Here is an 18,228-nt window from a genome sequence, read left to right as displayed (position 1 = left end):
CTTCTGATCGAAGTTTTTTTTTTTTTTTTTTAATTTAACCGAGACGTTCTTTGTATACTGGAGAAAGGGTGTTCCAAAGGGCGGGTAAATAAATTACTTTTTTTTTTAATTTAACCGAGACGTTCTTTGTATACTGGAGAAAGGGTGTTCCAAAGGGCAGGTAAATAAATTACTATAAATTGTCACTGCTTAGGATTTGAAAATAAAAAAAGGACACTATAAAGCTAAGAGGAGGGCATTAGAGTACGGTCGGTCCCCGCCCTCGACGCCGTGTATAAACAATACACCACAGAAAAACAACGTAGAATTATTAAATCTGGTACGTATCATTGGTTGATTCGGATTAATTAATATTAAATGAAACTGTTTTAAGATTTAAAAAAAAAGTTAAATCAAGTTGTCTATCCAGTTTAACTCTCTTTTTATTTTTTTAAATTCAGATTTAGACCAAGGATTATGTACGGTAGTTATGATAAAATTGAAAATCTTTTCTTTGAATTCAATCCCTCGTCTTTTATTTGTAATTTTTTTTTATTTGTATTGATTATTTCTAATTAAATTTTATTTTTAGTTATTTGATTTTTTATTTTTGTTTTTAAATTTAATGCACATTTTATGAATTGCTATTTATTTTATTTTGAATCATTTACTTACTTGATTTGTTTTTTTACAATTCTACCCTTAGATATTTATTTTCATTTAATTCTTGCATGAAATTTCATTCAACTTCTTTTATTTGCTATTTTTAATTATTTTTTAATGAATTTTTTTTTTACAATTTCATCCATGAATATTTAATTTCATTTGATTTTCATGTTGAATTTAGTTCTAATTTTTTTAATTATTTTTTTTTATATTTTTGTATTGATCTTTTCCCTCAATTTTATCTATCGATGTTTATTTGGTTAAGAATATGACTTCTTTGTTTTTTTAGGTTTGCTTTTGATAGGTTTACATCAGTCTCATAACTCGGGTAATAGATCTAAAAGATAAGCCCGAGTTAACTTCTGTCTATTTTTAAAGTATATTTTTTAATATTTTTTTATCTGTATTTTTTGAGCTTCCCTGTTTATAGCGCCATCCCATTCTCATGTCTTTTTTTATGTGTTTGATTTGTTGATTTGGGTTCGCTCAAAGCTTTTTTGTTATTTTTTTTTACTTTAACAAGGTTTTCTAATTTTTATTTTAAAATTGGCTTATAGTAAACTTCTTAATAGGACATGGATCTAAGTTTTCATAAGCTATGAGTTTTTTAAGATTTAACCATGTTTAGAATGTTTATCTAGATTTGCTTGGTTTTTATATATGTTTTTAAATTCATCCATGAGTTTTTTTTATCTTTATTTTTTTAATTTTTTTTATAGATTTTTTATTAATATTTTTAGCAATCTTATCATTTAAAATTAAATTGATTGAGAATTAGACTTTTTGATTAAATATGAATAAAAAATTTGGGTTTGCTTTCAATAATTTTTTTTCTACTTCACCCCTAATATTTAACATGACTGGAAGGCACCTTACAAGTTAATTATATCCTGGGGCTGTCATGTTAGTCTTTGAATGTTTTATTTTGTTTTATCCCTAAAAGTTTTATAACTTTTAAAACTCCCCTCTTCTCCATCATGTAACACACCATATTATACGATGGTTTTGTGTTCCTTAATTTACATTGTGTTTTCTGTTAATATGAGGGAGTTTTGGAAATTTCGCATATCTCGAATTATAGGAAAGGATAAAGTACATGAATTGCGAGTGATTATTGTATAATTTTGTTGACTAAAAGTAAAGGAAAGGTCTGGTTTTGCAAACTCATTAACTTTGAGGGATCTAATCAACAGGATGCAGATCTAATCTAGAAATATTTTGGAGTGTATTTATTTTTATAATTTTGGATTATTTGATGTGTAGATATAAAAAATAAATTTTAAAAAACAAAAAAAACATTAATTTAATATATTTTCAAATGAAAAACACTTTAAAAAAAATTATTATTACAAATCCAAACAATACCTTAACGTGCAGTTAAAATTTTAGTATCTTTTGCGGTTGGAGGTTTGAAAAAAAATTATAAATTGTATTTTTTTCAAAACCAAGATAGAAAAATGAGTTTCCATCACGATCCATGTAAAAAGGTGGTTTAGCACTACTAACCAAACGTCTTTGAACGTGTAATTATTTTGGCAAAACACAGCTCCAATTGCACAAAAACAAACGGAGAACCTGGAGGCATCCGGGGCTCGCCACCATGAGTGATGTATACAATAAACTGGCCCAGAGTAGCAAACGAAAGAGAGGAATTATTAAATGGGTGGCATGCTTGCTGCCATGTTAGGGTTGTAGCAGATGCAAAAGAGAAGGCTTTTTATGGAGAGCGAGAGAGAGAGGAAAACCCAATAGCATTAGCCGATATCTCCTCCATCAATGACGCAGTCGCATGAAGCCCCATTTCCAAGAAGACATTATCCTCCCATTGGACCCACGATTATGACAATCAGACGGCTGGGAATTGAGTTTGAAAAGAAGTCCAATCGAACGGCTATATATAAATCTGTCAAAGGTGTTAATGTGGCCTCAATGAAAGCAACACGTACGTACGTACTACCCCTGGAATCAGTCTGCACCAACCAATCAAAAGCCTCTTCTCCTTTCCTTTTACCTTCTCAAAAAAGCTTCGGGCACCGTCCTCTCTTATAGAATCTACCCTAATTTAACCCAAGAAGGCAAGCCGACAAACGCACAAAATCCAAACATGACAGAACAAACCCAACCCTAGTTTTTTCTTTACTTTCCTTGTAGGGTTTTGCTGTTTTGTTTTTTGGTAAAAATCTTGTGGTTGGAAAACCACTACAAGTTTTATGAGTGGTTGGGCGCGCGTCAATACAAACTGGTAGATTTTGTAAGAGGAAAGGACACTTGTCTGTGCGTCACCGACACCTGTTCATCTTGCATGATAGAGAGAGAAAGAAAGCAAGCAAGAAATTAAGGGATGTAATCCTATTAAAAGCCAAGCAAGTTTTAGCTCCTATCTACTTCCTTCCGGTGAAGTGAGTGTGTGTGGAAGTAGAGGATAGAGAGAAGAAACAACAAGGGTTATTTCTTGAATTCCATTTTTGTGGTAATCTTTGTTTAATTATTGCTTGTTTTCTTGGATTTTTGGTGTAGATCAAGAGATAGAAACCCTAGTATGCTTTTTCGAAATTTATGGTTTGAGTAAAAATAAAATTGTTTTAAAACAAAATCTTCTTTTATAGATTTACACTTACAAATTACACTAAAAGAGATGCAATTTTCTTCGGAATTAATCCATTAAAAACTAATTTCATTAGCACTCTTCTCTCCTTTTCTCTTCGGAATTAAACGTATACTTGATGTATTTTTTTTAAGATAATGACAAATTAATTAATTCCATAAACAATATGTCTTCATCACTTCAAGTTACCTCAAGTGAAATGAATTTTATAATTTTAAATCGTGTTCCAAGCAAATCAAATGAATTCCATCTACTTAAAAAGCTGAAAACAATTGGATCCTATCAGGTGCATGCAAATCTCTTAGATTTGTGTTTTAACACCAAAAAGAGAGGCGATCAATGGTAGGTAGATCTTTTGGCAACTTAATTTCCTTGAAAGGGCATCACATGTTTCTCAGATCTGACTGAATTCTTCTACGCATTTTGTGCTAAATTTCTTTCTTTCTTTCCATTTTTTGGTAAGCTATATCTTTCGCTCAAGAACTGATCCAGGAAAAAAATCTGTTTACCTTGTTTTTGTATTTTCTTCTTCTGGACATTAGAAACTGACAGAAGAGAGTGAGCACACAGAGGCATATTTGTATAAATCTATACCATTGCTTTTGCGTGCTCACTTCTCATTCTGTCGGCTTCCAGAACCGGATTTGGGCCTGTTTTATGCTCCAGAAATTCCTTTCTTTCTCATCTTTTACGTCTCTTTGCAAACCCAAACAAAAAAGGCTCCTGAAAGATGAGGATGGTGTATAGTAGGAAAAAAATGGAGAAGCAGAAGCAAGGTATCCACTTTGTGTTTCGTTTTTTTTTTTTTTTTTGGCGTTTGAATCTTGATTAGTTTCTGATGTATTAAATTATAGTTTAGTATAATAGCGTGGCTTTTGATGAAGTTTAAGCCAGATTACTGTGCAATTTATAGCGGCAAAACACTGTGTAGCGTAGTATATATATAGCATGGGACCATTTCATTTACGTTTTCTAATTTTTTCGAGTATCTCTTTGCAAAGCCAAACACCCTCCTCTTTTTTTTCCTTTTCTCTTTCTCTTGCGCATGCGATTATGTTATTATCTGCTCGAGATTTGAATCTGATTTGACCTTGTGTTCACTTGAATCTTATCTTATACTGTTTGTGAAAATGGGTTTTCCTTCAAAACCCTAGTCTAGCTTCAAATAGGGTTGCTTCTTGTATTAATGGAGAAGGGATTTTGTGGCGAGTCGTCTTTTGCTTGCTCTTAGTAAAAACTGATCTGATCATTTTCCATTGGCTCTTGGAAATGGGTTTTGTTTAATATTTTTCTTTTGATTTGTAAGTGCATGTGAAGTTCTTAGAACAAAAGAAGAGACATGAAATCTTTAAATTATTGCATGTAGTGATTTCTTTCCAGAAATATGAAATTTCAGCATGCATAGTTGTTCCTTGCTGTGCTCCTTTTTTTTTTTTTAGCTTTCTGCAGATAAGCATGGGATGGTCAACTCATTTATCACGAAGTAGACAAAATCTAGTCAAAAACAGGTTTTGGGAAGCACTTCAGGTAGCAAGCAGGTAGCTAGCTTTCAGCATTTATAGTACTGACTTCTATTTATTTTATACAGTTTTGGGCTTGTAATGTATGTCTTTAATGTGTTATGCCTGAGTATTTCAATGGTTGCTTAAGGACTACAATTTAAACTTCTAAATGGTTTTTTTATCTATCATTTATTCATCTTGTTTTGTGATTCTTGCAGTGCAAACTCGAGCAAAAACCTCACATGGTCTGTGGTTCCTTGCTTTCAAGTTTTTAAATCATCAACTTGTTTCTTCTAATCTTGATTCACATCAAGATATGTCCCAAGATTCTTGCTGGGAGTAGATCGGAAATGAAGGTGTACTATAAAGCCAAAGAAGTTAATTTCTATATCTTGTGTTCAACTTTATTTTACCCAATCTTGATAAAATTTAAATCATGATAACATTTTTCAGATCTTGCATCTTAGTATTCTTTTTGTCTCTTGTCTTCTTCATCCATTCCTGGTTTTATAAACAATCATATAACCTTGATTCATCTCTTCTCTATGCTCATGAAAGAGTGCTTAATCCCTAATTTTGTGTTATAATTACAATATACAACATTCTGCTTCCTGTAAAATGGCAGGGTCATCACCAAGAGTATGAGAAATGTGATAGTTCTGTGCGTTGACTCGTGGGCCTTCAATTGCTTTAGAGATCTAACGGTAAGGATCCATGGAGTGCTATCTAATATAATTAGAACTCATTGTTTGACTAGGTACCCATTTTTTATTCAATTCCCTTGAAAACTTACATTTTGTTCTCTCTTTGATTTTAGAGTTGATACTGTTCTAGTTGTTCAGTTCGTGAAATACATACTGTGAAAGCTCTTGTCACCTCTTTCCAACATTTTGATTTGTTCCCAGCATAGACTTCTACCACTTTAAGAATTACATGTGCGTGCATAATCACCTCCTGGACCAGATGCATGATCATCATCGCTTGTTGGGAGAATTTTAGGAATAGTCTGGGGTTTAATTACTCTACCGAGATATCTTTTTTTTATTTATTTACATAGATGTTCGGGTCAGCTTACGTGCACCACGACTAATCTTATAATCTATTAAATACCCTGCAAATCCAAATCTAATAGGCATATAAAACACTATGAAAATAACAAATATGTACATGAGAACTCGAACTCAAATACAATGAAAAGATACAAGTCCTTTTCACCGCTACGGTAAAACCCTCATTGCACTCTACCGAGATATCTTAGCTGGAAAGCTTGGGGATTTTCTGGAAAGTAAAATGAATTACTCGTTTATGTTGTTGAGGTAGCTGGTGCATAAATTAGGCATTTCAGCCCTTCTCAAGATTATATGAATGTGACATTGTGTTGACACAGACTTCTCTGTCTTCTCTTCTCTTTGTTGTCTTGTAATTCCTGATACAATGCATGAAGAATTTACTTTTCAAAAAAATGCGAGGTCCTTGTCGGAAGTTCTTGCTGAGTTGCTAGACACAAAAATAGCTGAATACATTGTTGTCTGTGGATGCACTTAAACATGAAGTATGTTGATGTTTTGGAGAACTCAAATGTAAGAATTTGAATTCAACCATCATATAATACATTAAGTGATAAAGGAAATGAAGACTAGACTAACCTTTTCTTGTGATGTGGATGGCGTGCGAACTGGTGCTTATAAAATTTATATTTCGTGACACTAGAAAGGTTTTCGTAAAGGATAAGGAAAGTGTTTGAAGCAGCATGAATTTAAAAAGACGTTTATTAATTTTGATATTGTTGCTGTCATTAAATTAATACAGATAAAGAAAATTGCACTCTAGCAATCGTCTTTTTTCTATATCATATTGAAAGAGGTGTGTTGCACTCTCATTGTTTTTCTCGACCTTTCGAAAACAGGTAGCTCGAGGATTTGTATGAATTAACTAGATCATCAGATGGGCAATTGACTAGCCTATCATGGAGGAAAGCCAAGAAAAAAAAGAGGGGGGAGGGTATGGTTTTAGCTAGGAAGGATAAAAGATTAGCTCTGCTGATGATCACTTTCAACTTTAGGATTGGTACAAGTAGCCGGAACAGATGACCCTCGTAGCTTTTGTTACTCTTAATTCGAGTTAGTGATTCAGACATTGTGTTGCTTCTTATAGTAGCTAGAAGTCAATGAGTGATTTCAAGTCCTCGTTACAGAGAGAAGGCAGTCAAATTATATTTTGCTGTAAGTTCCGTAACTTCTACTTACATTTCCATAACTTCTACTTACATTTTGTAATTTTAAATTTGAAAATTTGTAACATTCATCTGCAAATTTTATATTTTTCTCGGACTCTACGTTTTTTTTTTTAATTTTTTATAAAAGAATACAACAACAGATGTATGATTTTTTTATAATATTTCGAGTGGTCAAGGTTAAAATAAAGTTATAGGCAATAGTTATGCATGCATGAATAGGATGCATGTCCTAAGGTCTCACTCGGCTTATGGCATTGATCCTAGTGACACCTCAAGACAAGGGAGATTACTTAAGGTTAGTGATCACACGCTTGGACAAGTGTGAATATTTACTTGATAGCTAATCTTGGATTACCTCTTTTATAGGTGATGGGATGTCGTGAAATCTTCACACACACTCGCAGATACATCGGTGTAGTATGCATGCATAAATCTTAGGACCTTCTGTTTACATGCATGGCACTATTCATGCATGTGTAACACTTAGCCAGAAGCCTTATTTGATCTTACAACTTGGCACAAACATAACATAGTGACACGTACATGTGGTCTTGTATGCCCTTTTTTTGTTGAATTTTACTAAAGTCATTTAATATAACTCTTAACTTTTCAATCATTGCACTACAAATTTTCTCTGATAAGACCTATAAATTCGTACATAATAATATAGATAAAATTATTAAAAAAGGGTCCCGAATTGATTTGAAGAAGAGCATGACTTAGAAGTCATCATAGGTTGTATGAAGGCACCTTCTTCAGGAAATTTCTGTTGATTCTAGCATTTATGAGCCATGAGTTTATGAACCATGAAATTCTTAATTAAATTTATGATCTCTATACATCTCAATCACTGTTAAATTTTCGAACAAGCTTCTTCTCCACAAAATTCAACTCCGTCAACGGTTACATGCTCTCTATGGTCCTTACCTGTAATTCATTGCCATATTCGTCGTCATATTTTCCCATGTTTGCTGCCTATTTATAAAATTCTAAAATTCGGCCTTCACTTGTATGTAGAATCAATAGAGAGCCGGGGAACCTATGACTTTGTGCGAACTGAATTTGGCATGTTCATTCGGTATCCGAAGGAATTTTAAGGTTAGATTCTCTTTGAGGTTTGCTTTCAACATGTTTCATTGATTTTGATTTACTAATTAATATGAAAAGCTCACAAGGATATAGGGGCATGGGTCTCAACAACATTTCAACATATTTTCCTATGTTTGCTGCCTATTAATGCATGTTTTCTAGTGGATTGTAGCAAAATGTATAATACATAAGCATGATATTCTGCTCGAAATGAACATAAGCTGTTATATTTGGTGGATAATTTTGCAATTTCTTGCTGATTTTACACTGCTGCAATGTATTTTGATTATGTGCTGTAGTTGTGTGCATGGTTCTTAGTGAAACCATAATATTACTGTTCTGCCCGAGTACTATTTTGCGATTCGAACCTTCTACATTTATGCTAACTAAGCTTAAAATAAGGTGACAGGTGATGACATTTATGTGATGATTGCATTCGTTCTTATCATCTTAAGTTTTCTTCGGCCTTCATTCGAGTACGAATATCGGCTGATTTGTCCCTATCATCATCTTAGCAGGCCAACACCATGCTGAAAACGTGGAAAGTTAGGAATTGGTAAATACAAGAGAACCTCTTTGAACTTTCTTTTGGAAAGTTCAAAAACTCTCCTCCGAGTCACTAAGTCCTTTTGTCTCTTTGATTTTCCTGAGTTAACAAATGGTGAGAGTGACATGAAAAAAGGAATCATAATGGAGCCCCATGGCCCACTGGTGATAGGGGTGCCTGTTTCATGATTGAAAAACTTCCCTTGCATCTGGAGGTACTGTGGAGATGATGCTAAAGGTAATATAACCTAGAAATGTACCTGGAAGCTCGAGTCTCTAATTTTCATTAATAACATTTGATTCTCCTCTCTGGTTTACCAAAGAAAACTAAATGTCTAACAACTTGTAAGCTAAAAGCATGATCATAGATGGATTTGGTTTGCTTCTAATTACCATAAAGCATGCCAGGCAACACTGTAACTTGTAACCAGTTGATGGATTTTTTTTTTGTTTGTTCTATAGTTTGTGGGTAGGGGATTGTAATCAGCCACTAAACTCCTAAGGCTTCAACCTTAAGATCTTTCTCTCAAATCTTCATCTATCTCATTCTTACCTGCATTTTCAAGGTCTTAATCTCTAGAGCGATTTTTGTTCTCACAGATATCAACAACCAATTTATGAAAATTCAAGAATTGAAGACAATCAATGGAATGCTGTTACATAAATGGCAATGGCTGTTCATGATGTCTAGTCAATTCTGATTGTATCAAAAACTAGCAGTCCGGATTAAGCTATAACCAGGCGTACGAGGTAATGATTGTTGGGATCAAAGGTTTCCTGGTTTGCAATGTGTTCGTAATCTATGGAATTCAAATTCTATGTTTTGATTAGTCCTAAATTGAATGATTGCGGGATTGTGATGCCCCAGATCAGCATATAATTTGCAGGAGATGTTAATTCTTAGTTGCTGGCAATTTGACTTGAAATATCTAGGTCTGCTGTTGGTTTTTTCATTTTGAACATTTTTCTCTGGGGTGTTGTCAAAAATCTGATAGCTGAAATGAAAGCTCTCTTCGAGGGCATATGTTAAGAGAAATAAATATTGTCTCCTCCCTGCTTATATCGAAAAGATTATCTTATGCCTACTTTCTGGTCAAGTTTTCCTGTGAATTACAGAGAAATTTGTCTAGGGTTTCACAACCTCTACCAACAAGATAACCACAGACCAAAACTAACAGGTAGGTGTATACACTGAAATCATATTGAAATAATAGAAAGCAGCAGTAGCAGACGACATTTTCTTCCATCAACGAATTTCAAGTACATGTCTATTGTTGTACTACGAAAGAGATGGCAAACAGATATTGATGGCAAACAGAGAAATAATTTCAAGTACATGAAACTTGCGCAGATACAAGAACTCAAGGTGTCACCAGTGCCCCGGCAAGCATCGGCTTCAAAAGCCTTCAAAGGTCTTGCATGGAACGGAAGGGGAGATGCATGCAAAAACTACACGCCATTTTTACTAGATCTCGGAGAAAAAAATAACCAGAAATGTGACATACCTTATGTTTTGTAGTGCCTGAGTTTGTTTTGGTGCACTTGTATGGCGATATGTGGAGGAAAAGTGCTATGGCGGGAAAATACAGGGATGATTCCCAAATCCCAACGGGTTTCTTCTTGCAGGAGGTTGTGCCGTTATCTGTACTGTTTGTGGGAAGGACTATTTTATTGAGAACAGAGCATTACGGTGCTCATGATTTCAAACTTCTTTTTTTTTATAAAAAAAGGGTTTCAACGGACGCACGAATTAGGCTATAAGATATTGTGTGATCATCACCGGAATAAGATAAAATAAAAAATTATCATCTCGGGGTAAAAAAATAAGGACGACAAAAAACGTACGCAACCTCCGAGGATTTTATCTAGTCGTTTTGGTGCCATTTATGAGATTATGACTTTATTGATTGTGATGATTAAAAAGAACAGCTTGATCACATGGATTAGGGCGTACTTGTTGATCCTGTCGAATTCGTTGGCTTTAACTTGTATGATTTGGAATCTCCATATTTTATAGTTTACTCAAGCTATGAATAGACAAATTTAGAAATATATGACAAGTTGCTACACGGACCAGGCCAGACACTTAGAAAACAAGGTAAGAGCGTGACAGGGCACAAAAAGCTAGGAGAATGCTTGGAAAAATGAGGAAAAAATTTGAAAGTGGACGTCGATGAACAACCTTGCAAATTGCTAACTATACTATGTGTCAAGCTAAAGAAAAGGAAAAAAATTAAGGAGCGTCATAACTCATCAAGATTGTACAGCAATTTTTATTTCATGACAAGTTAAATGTCAAGTGATGATGGCCTTGGTGAGGGAAACTCGCAACACTTTCAGTTGGTCAAGTCCTAGTCAGTCACATCAAGCTTCAATAGTGGTCACTGACTTCTGGAGAGGGCTCCAGCAGCGAAGAGGAGATTCCTACGCGAAAACTGTTCCGAGAATATGGTACAAAGGTTATGTACTGAAAGACCAATATCAAAGGGCACAAATAAGGAAGGAAATCAAGTCGAAGAATTTGAGCATTTGCACAAGTTACCCTCAAGGTGCTAACAGGAGTAGACTTCGTTGGCAAAGTTTTTAACAATCTCAATCTGTGTGCATTTCCACTTTTGCTGATTACAAGAAACACAGTGTAAATGTCCCCGTAAAAGAAATAGTTCAAGAGAAGAGAAACATGTTATGAGCTACTTCCACAGGAAAACTTACTTTTCTTCTGTCTTTGCCGGCTTTGTGCTTGTAGTTACATCCCATAATTTTACAGTACAATCAGCCGAACCAGAAGCAAGAAGGGAACTTTCACAACTGGCACAAGAGAATAGCAGATTGTGTCAGTAATCTAGCAATCAATAAAAAGAACTTTTATCAAGTCTAAGAAATGCTTTGGAGATCTCGTGAAGTGTCTAGGATTTGCACCTGAAGGCAAGTGACCATACACATGAATGGTGTCCCATCATAGGCGATATGCAGCGGCCACTTGAGAGGTCCCACATCATGATAGTGCCATCTTCATCACCAGATGCCATGTATCGACCATCAGGTGACATGGCCAATGACAAAATCATACTCCTATGTCCAATAAAAATGCGGACACACTCCCCACTCTGCACATCCCACAGTCGAACTGTTTTGTCACTGGAGCCAGTAGCAATGTAATTGCAGTTGGCATGCCACTGCACGCACTGAAATATATGCAATCCAATCAAATATAATTGACATTGCAAAATTAGAAAACAAAAGGAGTAATGCACTTAAATAAATTTGCTGAATTAATATTTTACATAAAGCAAGCTCAACACGATAGCTTTGTCTTTGAAGGAAACACCAATTTGTGGAGGGAGGTTAACTTGAAGAAAGAATTTCACCCATTTCTTCCATTTTAATAACAAGAACCATTTTGTTTTATCCAGATTCCAGACAACCAGGCAAAAAATAGAATGCAAAAGCTGCTTACATCAACATCAGACAAGTGACCTGCCATTATCCTCAAAGGCTGTATCCTATCCATAGACCAAATCCTGGCTGTGCGATCATGCGAAGCACTGGCAAAATAATGTCCCACGGGACTGAACTGCACCCCAATAGATTAGGAAGAATGTATGAGAAGCATGACCATGAAGTATTATGGAAATCTCCGCCATACTCTTCCTCAATTTCATCATGGTCATTAAAAGACAAGGGAAAGAGTAAAACAACAAATCAAATCAAGATGATGTGCAGAAGGTCCAGTTTATACCTGAACATCCCAGACAGGGTAATTATGGCCTTTGTAGCAAACAAGATTTGCATTGAGTTCTGTGCTCCATAATCGAACTGTAGTAGAGCAGTGTAGTATCATTGCGAAAAGAAAATATACAGTAAAAAAACCATTAACAAAAGAGCATTTATGCATGCAGAAGAAGATAAAAATGAAATGATAATCCAGGAGAATATACCTGTTGTATCTGCTGAAGAAGACAAAATAAAATCCCCAAGGGGGCTAAAAGTGGCTGAATGAACCGGGCCCGAATGACCCTGAAACAAAGTATAAGATCTTTTGCCACTGTTTGGCCCCAATACATGTTCACTCGGAGCAGTATCATTTTCACCCTGCAAAATAGCTGGCAGAAGAAACGTTTATTGTCACAGGTCCTCTTTGCCCAGAATGCCTTGACATGAAGACTAGCATCTACAATGTACAACCATATCAGAAGGATAAAGAATCCAGGACTATGACAGGATAACATCTACACTGTTTTCTCATCAAGCGTCTCTGTACTTGTTATTTGGGTTGATTACAATTGAAAACTTTTCTGCACAGATAATCAGTGTACAAAAAATGAACAGAATACTTCATCAAATTGTGACGCAGGAACTAATATTTTAGCATTCTATCATTTCAGTATTTATTTTAATAATTATTAGACATGTTCCTATATATTTATAGCTACAATTAGAAGTTTTCTTTATAAGTTCAATCTAGAGCTGTGATTAAAGCTTTTATTGTAACCCTACTATAAATAAGCTGTAAAAAAGTATTAATTCAACTAGAGTTTTACCTAAACCCTACATTTTATATAGAGTACCAATTTCTATCCTCCTTGCTTCTAGCCTTAGTTCTGCAGATTTACTGCTGTTTTCTTCCTAAACTACACCAAAATGTCAGCATTTTATTCTGTCAAGAACACAGTTTAAATTAGTAGTATCCTGAAAGATGATTTGCATTGTACCCAAAAACAGCTGGTGGAATAGGAAAAATAAGAAACTATCACTGAAACTAATCCCTAATTGGAGAGACTTACAATTTCCAGCTTGCTGTCCAAGCTTTGCCATGTCCCAAACCTGTAAAGGCACAAATCAGAATTAGCAACAGTAGTGGCATCATGGTGGGTGCGGTGCTGAGTTAAGTATGAGAGAAGAACCTTCAGTGAGGAGTCTGAGAATCCACCAGCAACCAAGGATCCATCATGGGATATTGTAGAACAGTTTAAACTAAGAGAGATCCCAAATAAAATAATGAGCAATTGATCATGTAAGAAAATGGAGAAGCTTAATACAAATATATAAGTAATGAAATTACCCGTTATGTGTGTTGATAAAGGTATAAAAGCTAACAGATGGCAGTGTCGTACTACTCAACTGTACACGGTTTCTCAAGTCCTCAAGAATAGACTGTTCCACTTCAGCTGGCCTGAAGGAATCGTTAATTTATTAATTATTAGAAATTTAGAATGCAGCACTAACTTGTGCTAGCAGGTGAATCAATTGCTTATTCCAGCAGGACCTAAGTCATACAAGAACTTTATGGAAGAAACATGGCATAAAATATAGTCATGAATGCAAAGATGCACTAGCAGGTACAGATTATGTACGGTGTGAACCCAGTTCGGTTAGAAAGGTCAATGATAAAGCATGATAATATAATAGAGCAATCAAAAGAGAAAGAAGACAAGATAAATGAAAAGAGACCTTGAACAGTCAACAAGTATTAATCTTAGTTAATACAGATGATCGGTAAAGTTAGTTAGAATCAATGGACCAATCCCCATAGAACCTAGCTTCTGATCATAGTCACAGCCACAATGAGGACATGTGAAGTAACAACTTACAGTAGGTAGGTCTTAATAAACATTTGTGCAGCCTCCCATGATTTAACGCCTAACTAAAGTGAGTTTTTTACCTTGCATGTCCTCATAACATGTGTAAAGGACACATTCACTTTATTCTAACACACCTGAAGACACATGTGATATGTCATGGCAGTTGTAACATACAGAAGTAAAATATCACGTATGTGTTCAAGTGTATTGAACATACTTTGATGAATAAGAATTCCTATGTGTATAACATGCAAGGATTCCCATAGGCTATATAAGGTAGCCGTAAGGTTGTGCCAGAATCAAGTTTCCTATGTTCATCTACATTATCTGCTTTAGCCTTAGCCTTTTATGCAACACCCTCCTCTTTATTAGCCTTCACATATTACCACGTTCTGACTCAACCCAGGGTCACGGGTTGGGCGGGTAGGTCAACCCAAGCTACACTTTTTTTAAAAAAAAAAAAACAACTGAAAATGACATTGCTTTGATGAAAAAAAAAAGAAGAAAGACTAGCACGAAGTAAAATCCACCCTAGACTAGCCTCTAGGTTGGTGGGTCACCAAGTTGAACCACCAGGCCAAGTTTTATAACTGTGGTTCCATATCCCATATATATATATATATATATATATATATATGTATATATATATATATCACAAAAAGGCACAAAAAGGTCATTGATGTAATGAATAAAATGACATAAGATTCTAGAAAATACATTACTGGCAAAGGAAGCTCAGGTTTGACTCGTGGTGCTGCTGGTACTGTATTTGCTTCAAGACGAACAGCTTTAGCTGTTGAACTAGCAGCCTTATCCTTTTTTGACTTTTTTATTGAAGCACCTTGCTTTCCACCATCCATTGATCTTTTCTGAACAGGACATGGATGATATCAATGTAAAGAAACAACTCAGTCTTTGATAGAAAGGAAAACCTATATGACAATGAAATGTAGAAACAGCATATATTACAAAATTAAATTAAAAATAAGCATGAATTATTAACATATCTATATGAAATCCGCATAAAGCAAGTATGGAGGAGAAGCGAGCTTTTGATGAGCATTCTACCTTGTTCTCATCCATGTCCCCCTCTTTGGTTTCTCCTTCTGTCTTTTCAGAATCTGAGAGAAAACCCCCCGTCTTCTCCAAGCGTTCTTCTAAAGAATCTTCAAGCAACTATAGAAAATACTAAAAAGTTCAACATTAACACCTAAAAACACAAATGCAATAAAAATAACCAACAACCTCCTCATTTACAACCAAGACGCAGAACACACTTACCCCCCAATGTATTTCTTTTTTATTTATCTGATTAGCTGCATCCTGGCTGCTTCCAATTAATGTAACAGCATCAGGATCATCAGAAATTGATATGGGCTGTCCAGGAGAAACTGCCAGCAGCAGAAGAGAACATGTCTTATCTACCAATTTCTATATGAATTAAACATGGATATGCAACTATTTTCAAAGCAAAATGATATACCTTGGAAGTTAATATGCTCATTGACAATCCCAAGTATTATAGTGGATTTTGACTTCCGAAGATACTGCATCATGAGCTCATCGGAGTACTGATAATAGGTTTAAAACCAGCTTTTCAGAAATTTGCACAAATTGATGAATAGTGTTCTTATGTGTTACAAATTAACATAAGAGAACCTTTAAACCACCTGACATATCTTAATGTTGACTTTGCTCTGCCTAAGAGTATGAGCAAATTCCATCTCCTGGCAAAAATTACAATCATTAGATCTTCGGCAGAAGCAATTTAACCACATTGAGGATGGAAAAAGTAACACAAAATCTTAGAATGGCATCAACCTCCAGATGAGAGGGAGAAAGAACTCCTTCCAACTTTTGAAGGTCTCGTGAGTGCATCATTTCATGATCTTCACGGAAGCTATTGAAAAAATTTCTTGCTGGGAACAAAATATGATAATAGAAAAAAAGAAAAAAGAAAAAAAAGATGATTGTCACGCTGACAAGCCACTTTGAAATTTTCAAGTCTAGGATAAGGATAAAATAAGAGCCAGAAATTTCAATATTTACCATCTTGGATATGCCCTTTAGCAACAATATCCATATAACAATGGACAAACACTGGATAAAGCACTCGAAGCAACTCATGCTGCAGAATTCAAAGGAATCCACATTATCAAAGTAAAAATCATATGCCAAAACAAATACACAAATATCGAACCATGCATCGAAGAAGAAATCATTGACTAGTTTACCTTGTACAAATCAAGCGAACTATAAGCCCAAGTTCTTAGTTTACTATACTCCTCTTGGTAACGTGCTGGACTATCCTCTGGTCTGAATAACAACAATAAAATTAATTTTCAAATCAATAATGAATAAATAACCAAACTATTAAAATACTTGAAAAAAGAGCACATGCCTCATTCCTTCATCCTTTAAATTTAGCATTTCTAATGTTTTGAGGTCCTATTTTTGTTTCCACATTCTTATTCAAAATCTTCACTTTCAACCAATCAATTTTAGGATCATATTTAGAGTTTTTCACACATAATTGTTTCAAGTCCCTTTTTCTTTTTACAAAGGACTGTTACAGTGTCATTGAAGTTTCATTAATTGAACATAAAACAACATTTGATGACAAATTTCTACCCTCGACTTGTCTTAAAGGTTATTCACTACTAATGCTTACATAAAATCTTCATACACTCTATTACAAAAATACCAAAAAAATGCCCATTAAAGCCATTTCTTTTCTTTCTTCTCCTACATTAAAATCAGTACAGAATCAGCTAAAACTCCTTGCCTACTTGCTTGCTCAAAAAACCCATTATGTTTTTACCATTCAAACATTCTGCACTCCAAGAAATCTATAAAAGCATCAAACTGAGTAAAAATTAAAGAGAGAAAAAAAAGGTGGGGTTAGAGAGCTACTGAGAGAGGGAGTGAAGGAGGGTTGAGAGATCAGGATCCGAGTGGATATTGATAGCATTATTGCTGTTGTTTTGCTGTTGCTGTTGTTGTTGGATTTCTTCATGGAAAGCAAGCTCTGCTTGCTTGAACCCTTTCTTCTTCAAATACGTCTCCACAAACTTCACCACAGCTTCTTCATCCATAATTGCCCCTCTTCTTCTTCTTCAAGTAAGAATAAAACACTGCAAAATCCTTCTTTGTGTTCTTCGAAAATGAGCCAACCCTCTCTCTCTCGTTTTGCTCCTTGTTCGAAGCTTCGCTGATTTTTCTCTGTCGGGGCTTGCTGATTTGGGATGGCAATTAGGGCTTTGAAGTGTCCATGAAGGAGCCCATCAAGATTTGTCTTTTGGGCCTGGTTTTTGTTTTGTAATTGAGTTTGGGGCTCAATGCTTCGATGTAGCTGTTGGGATTGTAGGATGGACTTGATCTTAGGAAGTTTATTTATTTGAGTTTGCCTCACATATTGCAAATCTATTCATGAATCTTGAAAAGATCGAAAATTTGTTGAATGAAACCGCAGGTTAGACTTTTAAACCTAGTAACATAGTTTTTGGATCATCGGAAAAAAAAATTACATTACTCTATTACCAGGTAAATTTATGAGTTATTAAATCAATATAAGTTAATCATTTTAATTTTAAAAAAAAAAAAAAACTAGTTAAGAAAATTAGTTTAGGTTTGGATCAGGTCAATCGGATGGTAAAACTGACAGATTAATTAAGTTTAACCAAGTTAATGATTTTCTTGATTCAATTTAACTGCAAATATGACAAGTTTAATACTTATGGTCAGAAAACATATTTGATTTAAACACAAATCTTAGCTTGCTTTGAGAAATAAGACTTGCAAACAACACTCTTCATGGTGAAATCCCGCACGAAGTTGGGCGTCAGTTTAGGTATGCGAGGTCTGATGCTGACCAACAAATTACATACAAGGCAAAATTCCAGCCAACCTGTCAGGCTGCTTCGACATTGTAGAGCTCCCTGTTGGTGGCAACATGCTTGGAGGTAAAAGTTCCCATGGAATCTGGTTTCTTGTTAGAACTCAACAATACTCTCTTTTCGTCAG

General features: G+C 34.9%; 1 protein-coding gene and 1 long non-coding RNA gene across 8 annotated transcripts; one reads left to right on the top strand and one right to left on the bottom strand.

Annotated features, from left to right (window-relative positions):
• The first annotated feature begins 2,693 nt into the window (after positions 1–2,693).
• LOC105130588 (uncharacterized) lies at positions 2,694–10,245 on the top strand. 7 transcript variants are annotated; one of them, XR_843268.1, is made up of 6 exons: positions 2,694–4,788; positions 4,971–5,108; positions 5,378–5,456; positions 8,006–8,086; positions 8,596–9,373; positions 9,975–10,245. It is a non-coding gene; the product is annotated as an uncharacterized LOC105130588 (long non-coding RNA). The 7 variants fall into 7 exon arrangements; XR_843263.1 differs by having other exon boundaries at positions 2,695–4,788; positions 8,596–9,801; XR_843267.1 differs by lacking the exon at positions 9,975–10,245 and having other exon boundaries at positions 2,695–4,788; positions 8,596–8,861; positions 9,224–9,655.
• Positions 10,246–10,743: 498 nt separating this feature from the next.
• Positions 10,744–17,458, bottom strand: LOC105130589 (transcription initiation factor TFIID subunit 5-like). The gene is made up of 19 exons (XM_011033162.1): positions 17,119–17,458; positions 16,440–16,521; positions 16,255–16,333; positions 16,027–16,124; positions 15,876–15,932; positions 15,689–15,776; positions 15,487–15,596; positions 15,274–15,381; positions 14,923–15,074; positions 13,686–13,796; positions 13,528–13,597; positions 13,408–13,447; positions 12,562–12,726; positions 12,363–12,439; positions 12,081–12,197; positions 11,543–11,808; positions 11,336–11,431; positions 11,166–11,241; positions 10,744–11,058 (listed from the first exon to the last, which is right to left on the bottom strand). Exons 1-19 carry the CDS (start codon positions 17,298–17,300, stop codon positions 11,005–11,007), a joined length of 2,028 nt encoding a protein of 675 aa, XP_011031464.1. The 5' UTR covers positions 17,301–17,458; the 3' UTR covers positions 10,744–11,004.
• Positions 17,459–18,228: the final 770 nt, after the last annotated feature.

The sequence above is a fragment of the Populus euphratica genome, unplaced genomic scaffold (assembly GCF_000495115.2).
Source record: "Populus euphratica unplaced genomic scaffold, PopEup_1.0 scaffold21.1, whole genome shotgun sequence".
Taxonomy (NCBI): Eukaryota; Viridiplantae; Streptophyta; class Magnoliopsida; order Malpighiales; family Salicaceae; genus Populus; species Populus euphratica.
The sequence above is the reverse complement of the archived record's forward strand: the minus strand, read 5'-3'. Positions and strand labels throughout refer to the sequence as shown.